Source organism: Rutilus rutilus (assembly GCF_951802725.1).
Source record: "Rutilus rutilus genome assembly, chromosome: 1".
NCBI classification, from domain to species: domain Eukaryota; kingdom Metazoa; phylum Chordata; class Actinopteri; order Cypriniformes; family Leuciscidae; genus Rutilus; species Rutilus rutilus.
In genome coordinates, this window is record NC_140209.1 from 60,651,562 (window position 1) to 60,669,259 (window position 17,698).

General features: G+C 36.9%; 2 protein-coding genes across 5 annotated transcripts in view; one reads left to right on the forward strand and one right to left on the reverse strand.

The window, feature by feature from the left end:
• The first annotated feature begins 963 nt into the window (after nucleotides 1–963).
• rasd4 (rasd family member 4) lies at nucleotides 964–2,327 on the forward strand. The gene has a single exon (XM_084418002.1). The coding sequence runs from the start codon at nucleotides 1,157–1,159 to the stop codon at nucleotides 1,781–1,783; it is 627 nt and encodes a 208-aa protein (XP_084274128.1). The 5' UTR covers nucleotides 964–1,156; the 3' UTR covers nucleotides 1,784–2,327.
• Nucleotides 2,328–8,137: 5,810 nt separating this feature from the next.
• prpsap1 (phosphoribosyl pyrophosphate synthetase-associated protein 1) overlaps nucleotides 8,138–17,698 on the reverse strand; it is a 31,161-nt gene continuing 21,600 nt past the window's right edge. For 3 of the 4 annotated variants that reach the window (XM_084417468.1, XM_084417467.1, XM_084417466.1), the window contains exons 8-10: nucleotides 12,002–12,072; nucleotides 11,761–11,907; nucleotides 8,138–10,448 (exon numbers count right to left, since the gene is read on the reverse strand). In XM_084417468.1, the coding sequence (XP_084273594.1) occupies nucleotides 10,290–10,448; nucleotides 11,761–11,907; nucleotides 12,002–12,072 (377 nt within the window). In that variant the 3' untranslated portion in view covers nucleotides 8,138–10,289. The remainder of the gene's footprint in view (nucleotides 10,449–11,760; nucleotides 11,908–12,001; nucleotides 12,073–17,698) is intronic. The other variant, XR_014628416.1, reaches the window with a different exon arrangement.

Genomic DNA, 17,698 nt, shown 5'->3' on the forward strand with positions numbered 1-17,698 from the left:
TCTCTCTGGCTGTCTGTCTGTCTCTCTGTCTGTCTTTCTGTCTGTCTTTCTGTCTGTCTGTCTGTCTGTCTGTCTGTCTCTCTCTCTCTCTGACACACACCAAATACAGCCTTGCACCTCTCTCTCTCAAAATCCAGCAGCAATTGCCTTTCTCCCTTAAAAATGTCTCTCAGTATCATGATGTCTTCTATACTAAACATAGTGAGCATCCAAAATCGAACCCTGTACGTGACAGATTTGAAACGCTCTTATATCCACCACATAAACAACACAGATACTCATCATTTTTGAACTGGTATCTTGGAAGCTAGCATGTTAAGAATACCTCCCGAAGAATGACACTCACTGAGTTTTGCAGCAGATAGTGTGCAGCATAGATAAGAATGCTGCTTTAATGAATGCTGTATGTGAAATAACTCACATACCATATTAATCAACCAGTATTTACCATGTAGTATTTTCACAGGAGTCAGATAATACACTCTTAAAAACAAAAAGGTTCTGTATTGGCTTCTATGGTTCTATAAAGAATCTTTAAACATCCACAGAATCTTTCCATTCCACAAAAGATTCTTTATACTAGAAAAAAAAAATTTCTTTAAATTCTTAAATTCTTAGATTATTAAAATTGCTTAGATTATTTAGATTATTAAAAAATGTTTCTTTCAAGAACCATTCACTGAAAGATTCTTTGAGGACCAAAATATGATTCTCCTACTGCAGGGCGATACACACACACACTACACATTGTGCAGGCAAATATAGAAACTCTGGCAAAATGCTCTTGGCAAATTAAATTCACACATTTAAAAACCTGACAACCGCTGTATCCTAGACGCAAAACCCATCTGACAGCTCTCCACCACATCGACAGCAAGAGCTTGCATCTCATCTGCATAGTGTCTTGTCATTGGCCAGTGGCTTAACAAGAGGAGATGCTGCCGCAAGCTGATTGGCTGAGCTCTGAAGAGGGCGATTGAGAAAGGCCATAAATAGGGCACGAGAACACACACAAAACTCAGATGCAGCTGAAACCATTTCTCACGCTTCAAGACTGCCACAATCAAAAAGATCCACGAGCTTGACGTTTGCAGGGGATACAGGCAAATCCAAACTTGCATTCAGTAGAGAGCTTGCGCATTTGGGATTGGGAATCATGTCTCTGGAAGTCAAGGAAAAGACAGAGGTGCGACTGGTGTTCATGGGAGCGGCGGGTGTTGGGAAAACAGCCCTGATTAAACGTTTCCTACAAGACAGCTTCGAGCCCAAACATCGGCGCACAGTGGAGGAGCTCCACAGCAAGGAGTACGAGGTGGCCGGAGTCAAAGTGACCGTCAACATCATGGACACGAGCGGAAGCTACTCCTTCCCGGCCATGAGGAAGCTCTCCATCCAGAACGGAGACGCCTTCGCCCTGGTCTACTCCGTGGACGACCCCGAAACCCTCGAAACCGTCAAGAGCCTGCGCGAGGAAATCCTGGAGGTCAAGGAGGACAAGTTCACACCCATCGTAGTGGTGGGCAACAAGACGGACCGACTGCACGAGCGAAGGGTGTCCGCGGATGACGTGCTGGCGAAGGTGGAGATGGACTGGAACAACTGCTTCCTGAAGGCCTCGGCCAAAGAAAACGAGAACGTGATGGAGGTGTTCAGGGAGTTGCTCCAACAAGCCAACCTCCCCAGCCGCCTCAGCCCGGCCTTGCGTCGCCGCAGGGAGACCATTCCCAAAGACACGGGTCTGCGGCCGCCCATGAACAAGGCCAACAGCTGCTCAGTCTCCTAAAGCCCGCGGGAAAAAGACGAGCGAGAACGGCGAGGGCTGAGTTTCTTCTCAACGCCGACGCGGAAGCAAAGCGATGACGTGGAAGGCTCTTTTAAGGCACTTGAAGACGCTTTTGTTACATAGCGAAACTTCCCATAATCCCGCTCCAAAATCAGCATCCACCGCAGTGATGAAAGGGAAAAGGGACAAAGATTTCAGAGAAAGGGGAGGACGATCAAAAGACAATGAATCTGGGAATCTGTTGAATGTTTTGACCGTGACGTTGAGTTCCTGAAGTTCAGTTGTGTGATCCGTGTCGTCATCATGCTATCATCTATACGTCAAAATATTCTGACTTTAATGCAATGCCATAAATGTTTATTAACATAGTTTGACTGTATGACATCCATTGGTTTACAAATCATTGCACCAAGTATTTAAAGTCACTGTGTTCATTGTTCAGTTGCAGTTTCAGAATCGGTACATGCACTTTTATTCTGTCGAAAACTTGTATGTTGCACTGATGTTTTTTGTAACTTGTTAAAGCAAAATAAATAACTAATTGCAGCTCAAAGGCTTTCTGGCAGCATTTATGTTGAGAGAATTTGAAATGTGTCAAAGCATAATGCAAAAAGACAAACTTTTGATCTTTTTTATATCTATATACACTCTCAGAAATAGGGGTACAGCAGGAGTCCATTTCTGTCCCCCAAGGTACATATATGTACCTATTTGAGGGTACATATATGTCCCCAAGCATTAAAAGGTACACATTTTTTTTTTGTACAAAAAAAGGTTTCTTTTAAAGGTGAAGGTACAATATCAAAAGACAGCCTTTGCTAAGTAATTTTTTTTTTTTTTTTTTTGAAGACACCTTATGTTAACAAGCAAAATCACTGAAGGAGAAAATATATTTTTTAAGACACCGTTATGGTGATCAGTGTTTGCTTTAGTTGGGCTCTTGACCCTTAAACTGTTAACATTAGGTTGTGTTTGGCTGTTGTATCTGAGTTATAATGGCTAGATGAACAAAGAGATAAGTTGATCAGGTGGTGTTGGTTATGTTTTGACATAATCATAATTTGACCTGAATCACTGAACTCATTTAGAGTCTAATCTCTGACTTAAATATATATTGTTGATTACAGCATCACTGTGATTCCACAGCATAAGATCCAGAATTTTTTAAATAATCTAAAGGATTTCTTAAAAAAGTTGTTCTGATAAAACAAATATTTATTTTAGGCACACACAGACATCAAGAATCAGTGTAGGCATCTCAACAATGGTGACAAACAGAATATTAAATTAGGGAAAGGAAATTAGTAAGACAATTCAGATAATAATTTATTCATACCGCAATGCATGATGGGAGCCATGAATGAGTTTTGATTGGTGGCACCCAGGATGCACTGCAACATGCTTTATTATTGTCACCATTGTTGAGATTCACAGGCTGATTATTGATGTCAGTGTTTCTTCATAAAGTAATTTTCAATGTCTTTTGATTAGAACAACTTTTAAGAATTTTTGGATTATATTGAAAATGCTGAAAATCTTTTGCTGTAGAATCACAGTGTTCCTGTAATCAACAATATACATTTAAGCCTGAGATTAGATTCTAAATGAGTTCAGTGATTCAGGTTAAATTATGATTATGTCAAAACATAACCAACACCACCTGATCAACTTTTCTCTTTGTTCATCTAGCCATTATAACTCAGATACAACAGCCAAACAAAACCTAATGTTAACAGTTTAAGGGTCAAGAGCCCAACTAAAGCAAACACTGATCTCCATAACGGTGTCTTAAAAAATTCAATTTTCTCCTTCCGTGATTCTGCTTGCTAACATCAGGTGTCTTCAATAATGCTCAATCATCACTCAATGAATCACTTAATTATATCATTAACTTCAACACTCTTGAGTCTGGAGTCATATAAACTCCCAGGAGAGTTCAATTAACATGGGAGTTTTTGCTGTTGGACCTCAAGGTACATATATGTAACTTTTTGAGGATCAAAAAGCATTAAAAGTTACATATATGTACCGTTTCTTTTAAAGGTTAAGGTACAATATTGTACCCTTGAGGGTACAGCCCCAGTGACAAGCCATTGTACCCCTAAAGGTACAATTATGTACTTTATTTTCTGAGAGTGTATGTAGAGCCAGCCCTGATTGGCTGCTTGAATCTCAATTTAAAAGAATGTCCAGTTTGCGGTCTTTCTTTCTTTTGGCCATCGGTGGAGAAGAAGTCATAGCACGGTTACTCATGGTTCTTACAGGACTTTCAACCGAGAAGGTGCTTCAGAAAATATCAGAAGCAGGCATAGAAGTAACCGTTGTCGAGATGATAGGACATGAAATGGACTTTCAGGCAAATGACATTTACTCGGATGATAATAATTTGTATGTCACAGTTAGACATTGAGTTTAAAATGAAATGTTGGAAAATGTGAAAATGAAAAGGATTTAATAAATTCTGATTTTAATTCAGTGTGTGTGTGTAATATATATATATATATATATATATATATATATATATATATATATCATTGTTGTCAACGATTGTACCCTGTCAAAGCCAATTTTGTACCATTTTTGAAGGGTCCATTTTTGTATTGTTAAATAAAGGTACAAAATTGTCACCACAGGTACAAGATTGGTCTCTTAAGGTACAAATCACAAGGGTGCAAATATGTACCCTATGCCAAGGGTACAATATTGTACCCTTGAGGGTACAGCCCCAGTGACAAGCCATTGTACCCCTAAAGGTACAATTATGTACTTTATTTTCTGAGAGTGTACAAGATTTTATGAAATACCTGTTGAAAATGAATTCTTTGTCACTACACTGCAGAAAAATGATTTTCTTACTCAGTATGTTTGGCATGTTTTCCGATATATTTAAATATTATTAAACCAAGATGCTTTTAACTGAGAAGCAAAATGACATTGGATATAAAGTCTTTTATATAGTCTTTGATAAAAGTAGCAAAATTAAGTGAGTTTTTATTCTTAAAACAAGAACAAATATCTTAATAAATTAAGTTTATTTTTCTGACCCCACTGGCAGATATTTTCCTTGTTTTAAACAAAAAGTCTTGTTTTCAGCGAACAAGATTTAATATCTTTAGTAATTTTGCTTCTCAAGCAAATGTGTCTTGATTTAAGACTGTTTAGATATTTGTACTGGGAACCAAGTAAGTATCATGTACAGTGTTTTTAAGAACAACGTAACAAAAAACTTCAAAGCTATGGAAGAACAAAAATGATATGATGGAGTTTTCATGTGCTGTTTTTATCTATTTAAAAATAATATTAAAAAAAATCACTATATTGTATATTTATCCTCAAAAAATCATTTTCATCTGTTTAAGTAGAAGCTATTAAATTAATTTTAATTTCTTGAGAAATGTTTCATGCAAACTAGTTTAATCAGTCATAAAATCCAGAAGGCAACATAAACCCTATGAAACATAACCATAATACCCAACTTTTATACTTTGATTAAAAAAAGCGGCTATCACAGCTCAATTTCCATGTTCGCAAGCATGCCGTGCACATACAGGACTTGTCAAATATCGCCACCTTGTGGTGCATCGACTGACTTTACGCTTCTCATTTCACCGGATTTGGGTATGATATGCCATTAATATGACAATAAAAGCAACGAGGAAATGTGTGCTGCGTATAACAAAGGCCTATTATCAGGTACACACCCAACAGGATGTAAGGTAGTTCCTAAAACACTGAGTGAATGATCTATAAACGTAATGCCTGTTTAATGCATGTTGCTCCTGCATCACAACATTCACAATGACAGACTTCTGTTTGACAATGCAGAGCTATACAGAAAATAAAGTGGGTTACCACATTACCTATTTCCTTTAATGTATCATACAATAAAAAAAGGTTATTCAGAGTTATCCAAAAGTTACTTGGTTATCCAAGTATTAAAAAATGAAATCTACAATTACGTAATGAACATTTAACCCCAAAATTACACTGCAAAAGAACTGTTAATTGTTTACATACTTGCTTTCCAGTACAATATATACACATACATATATATACATACATGTGTATATATACACAAAAGATACATTTACTTGAGAGGTAACATTGCATAAAATATTAAGTCTTGTTTTCATTGACTTTATCTTGAATATATTTTGGGATTTTTACACTTTCTAAACTTTCTTTAATACAAGTGACATACACACACACATATATATGTGTGTGTGTGTGTGTGTGTGTGTATGTCACTTCTATTAAAGAAAGTTTAGAAAGTGTAAAAATTTTGAAAGCAAAAAAAAAAAAAACTTTACGTTTATATATATATATATATATATATATATATATGCAAATATAATAATATATCCGCTCAAAAGTTTGGGATCGGTGAGATTTTTACTGTTTTTAAAAGAAGTCTCGTCTGCTCACCAACGCATTAAAAAAAAAATATATATATATATATATAAACTATTTGTAAATATTATGACAATTTAAAATAACAGTTTTCTGTTTGAATACATTTTAAAACAATTTATTCTTTAATTAAGCTGAATTTTCAGCATCATTACTGCAGTGTCACATGATCATTCAGAAATCATTCTGATGTGACGATTTGATGCATAAAAAACATTCATTATTATCAATGTTGAAAACAGTTGTGTACTTTTTTTTCAGGATTCTTTGATGAATACAAAGTTATATTTCATTTATTTGAAACATAATCTGGTAAATTAATGCATAATTCATGCATGAATTTATACATGAATTCATGATAATTAATGTACCCTTACCATAATGTGTTACCTATAATCTTTTGTAAAATTATAAATGTCTTTACTGTAAATTTATCAATTTAATGCACCCTTGCTGAATAAAAGTATTGATATATTTGATTTCTCTGAAATATGTCAATGAAGTGAGAATGGTCTAATTCTGGCATGTTCCTCATACACATATAGACTAGTAATATAATACACAAGTCATATGAACTCCTTTTATGGTGCTTTTTAGTCCCTTTTGAAAATCAAGCATCTTGGTTGCACGAAAGCAAGCAGATCCTCTCTTTTTGCAATAAATAGAAGTCAGCCATGCATGATTGGAACGACTTTAAGGTTTCCCAAAAGGTCTATGCACTAAAACACAGTTGCCCACTGACACACACAACCTGAGAGTATTTCCCCTTTCATACGAACAGTAGATACAAGGTGTATTGTTTCCTGAGGCCACAAGTGGGAAGTGACCTCTAAACACTGCATGTCTAGTTCCTCTTTGAGCCGGGTTTAAACACACAGATGTCTGTTCATCGGTCATCCACACACTGATAAGTGCCACTCTCACCAGACCTGTGTGTGACTGATAACAGTGTTAAACCTGCACAACAACTGGAGGTACGTTTGGTTTAGTATTTTTGTGATTGCTATATGTTTAACTATCACTGTTCTTTTGAGATGTAAAGATCCTTGAGAATATTGTCCATATTTTACCGGTTTTAACAGTTCTCTATTAAGTATTCACTTTGAACGGGTAAAACTTTTTAACCAAAAAACACCAGAAAATTCTGTAATTATTTACTCACCCTCATGTCAGGACTTTCTCCTGTGGAATTTGGAAGATATTTTAGTAAAATGTTGGAAGGCAAAAAAATGTAATGTCCAAATAATCAATGTTTTATGTTTCATAATGATATGAGGGTTAATAGATGACAGAAATGTAATTTGAAGGGACAATGTCTGGGTCCCATTTCACAAATTTTTTTTTTTAAATGATACAAGAAATTATATTTTCCTTAGTAAATATGAGGAAAATATAGATTTTAGGACCATTACAATGTTTTGCATTAAGCACCGGGCAAAATAAAATAAATACATAAATCTATTTATTTATCCATTTAGGATTTAGGTATACCACTTTTTTATTTATGCAGATTATTAATTTTTTTAATAAATATAGCAAATTGAAAAAACAGTAAAAAGACGAATTATGGTAACGACTATGTGTGCTTAATAATAAAAAAAATCGTAATTGTCCTAAAAATAGGCATAATTTTCTTTACGCATTTTTTTTTTTCTTTTGATTTTGAGGCGAAACGTCACCCAGAAATGTTTCCACTGGTTCTTTTGTTTGGGTCGCTTGACTTGGTCTAAGCTCCTCAGTGTCGTGTGTGAAACCTGAGGAGTTTAGAGCAAGTAAAGGGTCCTTCACGAACTCGTCCTCTAATCCTGAAGACATCACACATCCCGCCAGGAGCTTGACGGACATGTCTGACCGCATCATGGTACTGAATCTAACTCCAGCTAAGAAAACTGCATGTGCTTTTCTAATGTTTCAGTTCAATAAAGATTCGACAGAGAGCGGGCATGAAGCGAATCTGTGTTTATTTACAAAAATAAGATTGCAAAGCAACAGCAGAAACAGTACATTGTAGCAAAAAAAATGTTTGTTCTCTCTGTAAGGTTGGACCATATTTGCACAAAAGCAAAAAAATATAACAACTTCGAATAAGGTTGCCATAGCAACCACTGTCACTCTCTCAGAGCGAGGCACTGGGGAAACAGCTAGTGGACATACAATTGAGGAACACAGAGATGTGGAAGATAAGGTTAAAAGAAAGAAGTGTTGCTGTGCTTCAAACGAACACCGACCGACGGCAGAGGCAAACGCACACAGAGGAAGAATGGGAACGTGCGGGTGGGGGGAGGGGGGGGGGCAGTGCTGGTGCATGTGTTCTCCATCCCTCAATCCGCTCATCTAAGGTTTAATCAGGAAGCAAAAGCTAAATGGTTTTATCAGTTAACCAGCCAAACGTTCACAGTGTACTGCATTAATTGGCCCAGTATTGCTAATATGGTTTCAAATGCCTTCGAGATAAAAAAGTTGTGTCATCTACGCCCGATCTTGACATTAGCAGACAGATGTGATACACTGAAACTGAGGAACAGATCAGACAGAGATGAGTTTTACATGCCATTTTCACTCCTTTTGTTTTGTCGTGTAGGAGTATATGGAGAAGTATTCACAGTACTTGCTTCATTCAGAGCTCTTTTGTTTTGTCTGTGACACTTTACAATAGGGCTTCATTTGATAACAATACTTAACCGGCATTCGTTAATAATTACATTATTAAAATCAAAAGTTGTGCCTCTTAACATTAGTTAATGCACTGTGAACAAACATGAACGAACAATCTTAACAAAGGTTAATAGATGCTGTAAAAATATGTTTCTCATAGTAAGTTCATGTCAACCAATGCATTAACTAATGTTGAGGCCTTATTGTTAAGTGTTACAGTTTTGTCCGATGAAGTAAACATTCATGACACGCATAAACCAACCAAAACCAGTATGTTCTGTAACATAATATATTGATGTTCCTCAAGCCCAAAGTATACTTCCACCATCCGCGTGTCTGCGACGCCCGCGCACTGTTCGAGTGACGTCATTTTTTGTCATCGGGAGGGTCAGGAACTGCACAATAGTAAAGCACAACTGCTCATGCTCAAGGTCAAAGTTCAGACAGAAAAGACAGTAGTCGAAGAAGTGTGTGGAAAGAGGGATACAAAACAACATGCTGTTCCAAGAACAGTAAAACCAAGCAGCATATCATTCTCCATCGATTTGGTTCTGGTTCTTGTTATAAACTTCGCATGCAATGGCAGATCCGCTTCTTCTTCTATCCTTCTGAGTGAACGCCCTGTGAGTGACACGACTCAGTGCTGCCCTCTGGTGTCTGGACGTTTGGACACAACTGTGCGCGGGACGGAGCGGAGCGCAGAAAATGAAGTATACCCCGGGCCTTTAATGTGCACTACAGATATCAAGCGTTAAAGGAACAGTTCACCCAAAAAAGAAATTCAACATTTACTCGTCATCACATCCGGCCAAACCTGTATGAATTTCACTCTACCATCGAACACCAAGAATATGTAAATGAAGAATATTCTGGATGCTCTCATCTAAATAATATTGGCAAACAGAAACGTTTTTGCCGTGTGTGTTGCACAGATGAAAGAAAGTCATACGGGTTTAGAGCAATATTAAACGAGTAAACATGAAAGAATTAGAATTTTTGGTTGAACTCTCCCTTTCATTTTGAACTTCATTAGGCAGAATTAAATCAAAAACCAAAAATCACCAGTTTTCGATCAGGAAAGTAGATCCATAACTGACGGTTTTAATACAGAACATCACTTGAAGGTAAAAACAGATGTACAGGAAAGTGAACACTTGCATAATTATCTATTCTTTGCACTGGAATCTAACTTCATATCTGGATGTGCGCGTACAGGTTTGAGCAATTGTTCATTTATTTTGGAATTCATGTAATTTGGCAAATGGGAGTTTGTTTAGATTGTTTTGACGAATAAAAGCGGCTAATGTGAGAAATTAAGGTGATTGCAGTGCTTGGTTGTGCTGGGAATGGGGAACTGCATTGGCACACCTCTCAACTGCATAAGATACTTCCCCTAAACTCTACACCTCACCTTTGTCTCTAACCCAAATGTGTCTGTTGGCTAGTCGTCTACTGTGATATTGCGGAACAGGTAGGCCATTGACTCCCCGTTGTGAATGCGTCGGATGGCCTCGGCCAGGATCATACTGACATCCACAGTCTTGATCTTAGGACACTGCAGCTTTTGCACCTCGTGAGGGACAGTGTTGGTCACCACCACCTGAAAGACATCCCAAACATTTGGTCATGCAACATCATTCTAATATCTGTTAAAATCAACACTTGTTGATGAACGTATTAAGCATCCATGTACATGAGGGTACACAAGTCACTGCTGATGGACATTTAAGCTCATTATCAGGAAATGTTATGAACTTCATAAATATCTTTTTATTCCATTTGAAAGAGTTACTGCGGAACTTTTTTTTTTTTGAAGAAGAAGAAATCAACAATTCCCAAATCACGTTTAACGTATCAGGGCCATATTATAGACATTCGCCTCAGTATTCAAAGCAATGGTCAATTACATCTTTGAATGGCAGTTTCTTGAGCTTCCTCCAATCCTAAATGGTAAGGGCTGGTTAGAGCCTTGCAAAATGTAACGGTTACTAAAGTTACATTACTTTAACCCTCATCCTTCCCTCGCACTTTCTAACACATCTTTCCCTCGCGGGTCAAAATGACCCGAAGCCCTAAAATTATACTTTTTTTTTTCTTTTCCATTTCACTTTGATAATATTTTTTCTATTTTTTAAAGCAATTTTGGGGATTTTTTTTGTTATTTTTTTTATTTTATTTACCTTTAAATGACTAGATTTTATCAATAAATAATAAATAAATAGTCATTTAAGCACATTCCTCACACTCTTTCAACTTAAATTCAAAATAACTCACAATTTCATGCATAACCCATTTAATTCAGCTCAAAATATCTTACATTGGGTGTCTTTGCCGACCACTTGTGGGAAAAAAATAAAAAAAAATATATATAACATGATATTTCATGACTCTTGCCACTAAATGGTCTTATAGCTCTATATGGAGCAAATGAGCTGTTTCTGCTGGGCCCTAAAGTCAGTTCCTTCAGTATGCATTCAGATACACATGTAGACATTAAAGTTTTAGCATTTTTTGTTTAAATTTAGAGCATTTTTAGGTTTTTCTGTGTACAGAAGCATTCCTCACATTCCATTCATTCCTATTGGGGTCAAATTGACCCGCGAGGGAAGGATTTGTTAATTTTTAACAAAATTTCAACCAGAAAACTCCTCAAATCCATTCAAAAAATGTTTTATTATTTAAAAAAAAAATATGTATTCATGGTTCAAGTGCAACAAAAGTCTTAGGGATTTGGACCCCTTTGATGAACACTCTATTTAAAAAAAAAAACAAAAAAAAAAAATGAGTTTTGGGTCAAAATGACCTGAGGGAAGAATAAGGCTGTGTCATGGTAAAACTGGAATTTTCATGCCTCAAATGTGCATAGCATATAACCAGAAAGAACCAGAGAGTAAATGGGCTGAAAGACTCACTTCGTCTATAGCGGACTCCTCGATGAGGCGCGGGGCGTCCGCAGACAAGAGCCCGTGGGTGGCCATGATGTAGATCTTATAAGCTCCTCTCTCTTTCAGAATCTCAGCTGCTGCCACAAAGTCCTCCACATCATCGATGATGTCATCCTACAGGACGGAAACCACATGCATTGCTCATCATGTCAATCAAAAAACAATTACTGTCATACTGCTAACTAGTCCAAAAATCTGCATTTCTTACGACAATGATGGCGATGCGGCCTCCAACATCTCCGACAACAGTGATGGGTGGTTTCTCCTTGGCCATCATTACTATAAAAGACACATATAAACTGGTGTTGCACATCATTTCAGGAAATCGTTTTTATAACCAAGAGTCCAATCAAATCACATTCCATCATCAAAGTAGATTGGGTAAGATGGGGTAAGAAGTGTTTATGTAATGGCCCAACCAACCCATATAATCAAATGGTAAAACTCAAATTTAAAGAGTCCGGAAGGGACCCAATAGCATAGCATAGCATTAGCATAGCATAACACTAGCCTATTTGTTGGAGAATGCTTCCCATTTTACCCCACCTACAATTGAATTCAATCCAAATAGCAATGAAAAAACTCATCGCGGCACATGCCATGCAGAAATCAAAATGATCATCTCTTGGTCCCCAATGTACCCAATCATAGAGGCAAATGTCTAGAGGTTTACACTAAGAGTCAGTGCAGGAAACTACACATCAATCAATCAATCTGTCCTCGAGTCAGCATGACAGACTCCAGGACATTGCTGTAATTTAGGAGAGGTCAAGAAGGGCTAATGTCATTCATCCAGAGGAAAGACACTGGAACACAGCCAAAAACACACCGACCCAAGTAAACACGAGAGAGGAAGACTGGCGGGTCGATTTCAGAATACATAGGGTTAAAGGAGTTATGCATGCCTTCAACACATGCCTTTCATCAACAGCAAGACCCACAAAGCTTTTCGATATTTACACTATCAGATCAACAGGGTTTGCAGACCTTACGGGCTTATAGACCCACTTCTGCAACGAGCTGCTGTGATATACAAATCTAAAATGGCACATTTGAAAGGAGCAATTCACAGAGGACGAGATCTTGACTTGAAAAGAGCTAGAGCTGATGGAGTGCATTGGAGGCACCAGCACACAAACATCTTTCTTCACTGGTGACCAAAACCCACATGCACATGGACCCTTTTTACAGACTGCAATAATGCATTTCCACCATTATTAACATTGTAAATCTAGCAATTTTAAAACCTATATTCATTTTTTTTTTATGTAATGAACATCTAAATTTTTAACTCGTACTGTGTGTTACATTGCTTTGCATTAAATTTCAGAAAACGTCACGAGCATTTATTACATAACGGTCGAGAGAGTGATGGCAAATTTGACATTTCTGTCTTCTGACCAACGTACTAATTTTTTTTCGATTTTTTTATTTTTTATAGAAACGCCATCATGGACTTTTTTTTTTTTTTTTTTTTGCTATTGGAGCAAATGGGAAAGCAAAAGTTATGTATGACATAGTTTCCGTTTACCAGGTTTCCGCTTCTGAGAACACCGGAAATGTGAAAGGGGGCCATTTTATAATTTTTGTGAGCAACATTTTAAAATAAAATCAAATATTTCATTGTAGATGCAATCTGTTTAAGACTGTGTGCATTCTTGCAGTGTCATCAGCCAATCAGTGTTGAAATTACGTAATTTTCCACAGTGATTAGTCACATGGTAGAGATTATCTTTGTGCAAATGATCAGAGACATGACGCAGCGACTACCAATGTAGTCTCATATTTTTCTTATTGTGACACATCTAGTGGTGTTATTTATTTTTATTTAGTCTTAGTCCTGGGTCAAATGTACTTTTTAGTTTATCATATTTAGTCAGCCTTGTCATGTTTTTGTTTAGTCAAGTTTTATCTTAATATCTGGGCATTTTAGTCTAGTTTTAGTAAATTAAAACTTCTCATTGTTGTCATGCTGCATAATGGTTAAATTGATAATCATTGCCTTCCATAGTATGGATATATATATATATATATATCTATATATATATATATATATTCCATAGTATGAATATATTATGGAAGTCAATGGGATCCATCAACTGCTTGGTTTCTGATATTCTTCAAAATATCTTCTTTCATGTTCAGCAGAAGAAAGAAATTCATACAGGTTTGGAAAAACTTGAGGTCGGAAAATGATGACAGAATTTACATATTTTGGTGAACTATCCCTTTAAGGTTTTTCTATTAAACGTGGTTGCCAGATTGCAAAGATAAAGTAAAACACCCAAAAAAAAAAAAAATATCCTTTTAAACAGAAAAGCTCTGATTGGGGGATTTAAACTCCTAACATCTGGCAACCACAAGCATGACAGCTCATAGTCGGTGTTGCCAAGTTTTGATTAGCAAATGGCCAGGAATAGTTGTGCAGACCTGGAAACTCTGCTCGAGGTAGAGGCTTGTACAGCAGTTTGTAAATTATTTGTCTCTTTTTTTCTTTTCTTTTTGACAAAGGTAAAAAAATTATTATTTTTTTAACTACATAATAGTCACGTTTTTTTTTTCGTCAACAATATTCCATAGTCACAGTTATGGTTTAATGACCTTGCTGTCTTGTAATCAGTCTTAGTCATAAAAAAAAGGTAATTGAAGACAATTTTTCGTCATCGTTTTCACTAACAAAATTAGACACCAAATACAGAAATGATATAAAATAACGCAGATGGAAAGCAAGATGACGTCCTGTGTGAACGACCCCAACAAGTGCTGATAGACAACGGGAATTTTGAAGTCTGGTAGTAGATATTAACAAGTTTTCTATTGCTTAAAGGTATAGTGGAGGATCTTTCCGAATTTTAGATAAGGCCCGCCCTCTCCCCTTTTTGAATAAGTTTGATTGATTCACCAGAATGATTGACAATTAGGAGGACCAATAGTATAGGTGATCCACCCGGAAGTAAAAAATCCTCCGCTATACCTTTAAGTTATATTCTCAATGGTGACGTTAAACTGTTTCTCACTGTGTATTTCTACAAGCTTATGTGGCCACAAAGCATATGCTGACTTCACATATGCTAGCTTGTTTTTACATTAGCCCTGTATCAAAAACTCTAACCCTTGATAGGAACTTTCAGCGAACGCCTTCCTCTAGTTATCAAGGTCATGTGTTTTCAAGACGATGCAAGAGCTTTGGATACAAGCAGCTAAAAGACTACCATTTAAAAACTCCAGTCTAGGGGTTTTCATAAGCAGGCATGGTGTGTTGATTGGCAAGATGAGCCTGGATCACAAATAAAAGGCATATCTCTCGGACAGACATTCAATGGTTCCATTTCGATGGAACAAATGATGATAATTACATGGAAATTGAAAAAAAAAAAGCACTTCATTTGAGGTTTCTTAGTTCTGTTTGAGTGAAGCACTCTGAAGCTTAAACATCCATTTTTACAATTATTTGGTAAAATTATATTAAGGCTGGGCGGTATGGCAGTATCTATGGTGGATGTATTTGAGCAGCCATGTACAACGGCTTCTAATTCACTATTTCAAATAAAAATATAACATAAGATGAAGTACCTGATTTGTTTAATAGTTAAAGGGGTCCTATTATGCCCTCTTACGAAGTCTTGTTTTTGGGGTGTACTAGAATATGCTTTCATGCTTGATTGTTAAAAAAAACACACATTATGTTTGACATATTTTACATTACAGCACCTCTCTCCCCAGTCTGACTCGAATGAGTCATTTACTATGATGCCCCTCCTTCCGAAATACGAAATGTGCTGTGATTGGTTAGCTGGCCCAGTGTGTTGTGATTGGCACCACTTAGCGCGTGTTCGGGAAATGTCACGCCCCTTACCATAACCGCAAGCTCCTCTCACATGTAAATATTAAGGATGGCGTCAATTTCAAACCAATTCAGACTTAAGAATGTTAACATGAGGATCGTTCAGAACGGATTTCATGCACAGATTTCACAGGACGTTTCAGTGTTTTTTTTTTTTGTTTTTTTTCTTATACATTTTAGATACGATGTTATACACAATTTAATCATGATATTTGTCGGAAAACTATGGTAATACAAACAGTAATCAGTCACAAAACCATGGTTAATTTTCCTAAGGCGAGAGCTAACAAAAGCTACAGTAAACACTATATCAACACTAATGTTGGCTAGCAGGCGAGCGAAGCCAAACAGCTTTGCCCTTTGTTACATCGTAGCAACAACATAAAACGTATAATTGGAACTGTTAATTGAAAACGCAACTACAAGTAATAAGACATACTTACAATTTGCGATCCACAAACAACAGATTGTCCCGACAAAGTGGGAACTGCTCCATTTCAGAAGAAGCTTTTGTGCATTGTACTCTATTAGGTTCTGGAAGCCGTTCTCCGTAAAATGTGCAGCACACAGGCAAACGTTTGTGTTTCAATGTTTAAGAATAGTGTTTAAAATAAGTCAAGCACTCTGAGTTAGTCCACCTTAGGAAGGTCAAACAAATGAGTTTTGGAAACGGGGTGGATAAAACAGCATCTCTTTGACAGTGACAACAACGTCTTCTCGCTCAACCAGGCCTCACACCGTTTTTGTGTATTCTGTAGGCGGTGATTATTTAAATGAGTAACATCTGGAAAAAAACGTGTTGTAGTTCTTAGAAAGTGGGTTCTCTTAAATAAAATATCTTCCCTTTGGAGTGGGCTTTGAGCTTTGTAAACTTCTTTTTTTACACATTACACTAACTAAAATTGAAAAAGCATAAGACCCCTTTAATTAAAGTGATTATCCAAAAATAGTCAGTACGACATGCTTATTAAAATATAAACATTTATAATTTAATTTATATTGAAAAAAACTAAATTGAGATACATATTGTTTGCATACCTGTATTGTGATTTTAGATATACCGCCCACCCCTACTCTTCGTAATAGCTTACAATTGCTATTGTTACAATAATTTAATCATTTTTAACTGCTCTTGTGCTCATGATAATAATGAGGAAAATATAAAGGGTTTGATCACCCAAAAATTTTAATTCTGTCATCATTTACTCACCCTCATGTAATTTCAAACCGTGTTACGCAGCACGTTTGAGCTTCCACAAGAACCAATGAGATTCATTCTCATGTTACGCAGCACGTTTGAGCTTCTCAAGAACCAATGAAATTCATTATTGTGTTGCACAGCACGCTTGAGCTTCAGCAAGAACCAATGAGGTTCATTCTCGTGTTACGCAGCACGTTTGGGCTTCAGCAAGAACCAATGAGGTTCATTCTCGCGTTAAGCAGCACGTTTGAGCTTCAGCAAGAACAAATGTGGTTCAATTACGTCTTATGCAGCACGTTTGAGCTTCAGGAACCAATGAGGTTTATTCTCGCGTTATGCAGCACGTTTGAGCTTCTCAAGAACCAATGAAATTCATTATTGTGTTGCACAGCACGTTTGAGCTTCAGCAAGAACCAATGAGGTTCATTCTTGTGTTACGCAGCACGTTTGAGCTTCTCAAGAACCAATGAGGTTCATTCTTGTTACGCAGCACGTTTGAGCTTCAGCAAGAACCAATGAGGTTCATTCTCGTGTTACGCAGCACGTTTGAGCTTCAGCAAGAACCAATGAGATTCATTATTCAGTTACACAGCATGCTTGAGGTTCAGTAAGAACCAATGAGGTTCATTATTGTGTTACACAGCACGTTTGAGCTTCTCAAGAACCAATGAGATTCATTATTGTGTTGCACAGCACGCTTGAGCTTCAGTAAGAACCAATCAGATTCATTATTGTTACACAGCACGTTTGAGCTTCAGCAAGAACCAATGAGATTCATTCTTGTGTTACGCAGCACGTTTGAGCTTCAGCAATAACCAATGAGGTTCATTCTCGCGTTAAGCAGCACGTTTGAGCTTCAA

What these genes read in the sequence shown, in the direction of transcription:
- rasd4 (XM_084418002.1), top strand. Translation starts at nt 1,157, where the DNA reads ATGTCTCTGGAAGTCAAGGAAAAGACAGAGGTGCGACTGGTGTTCATG.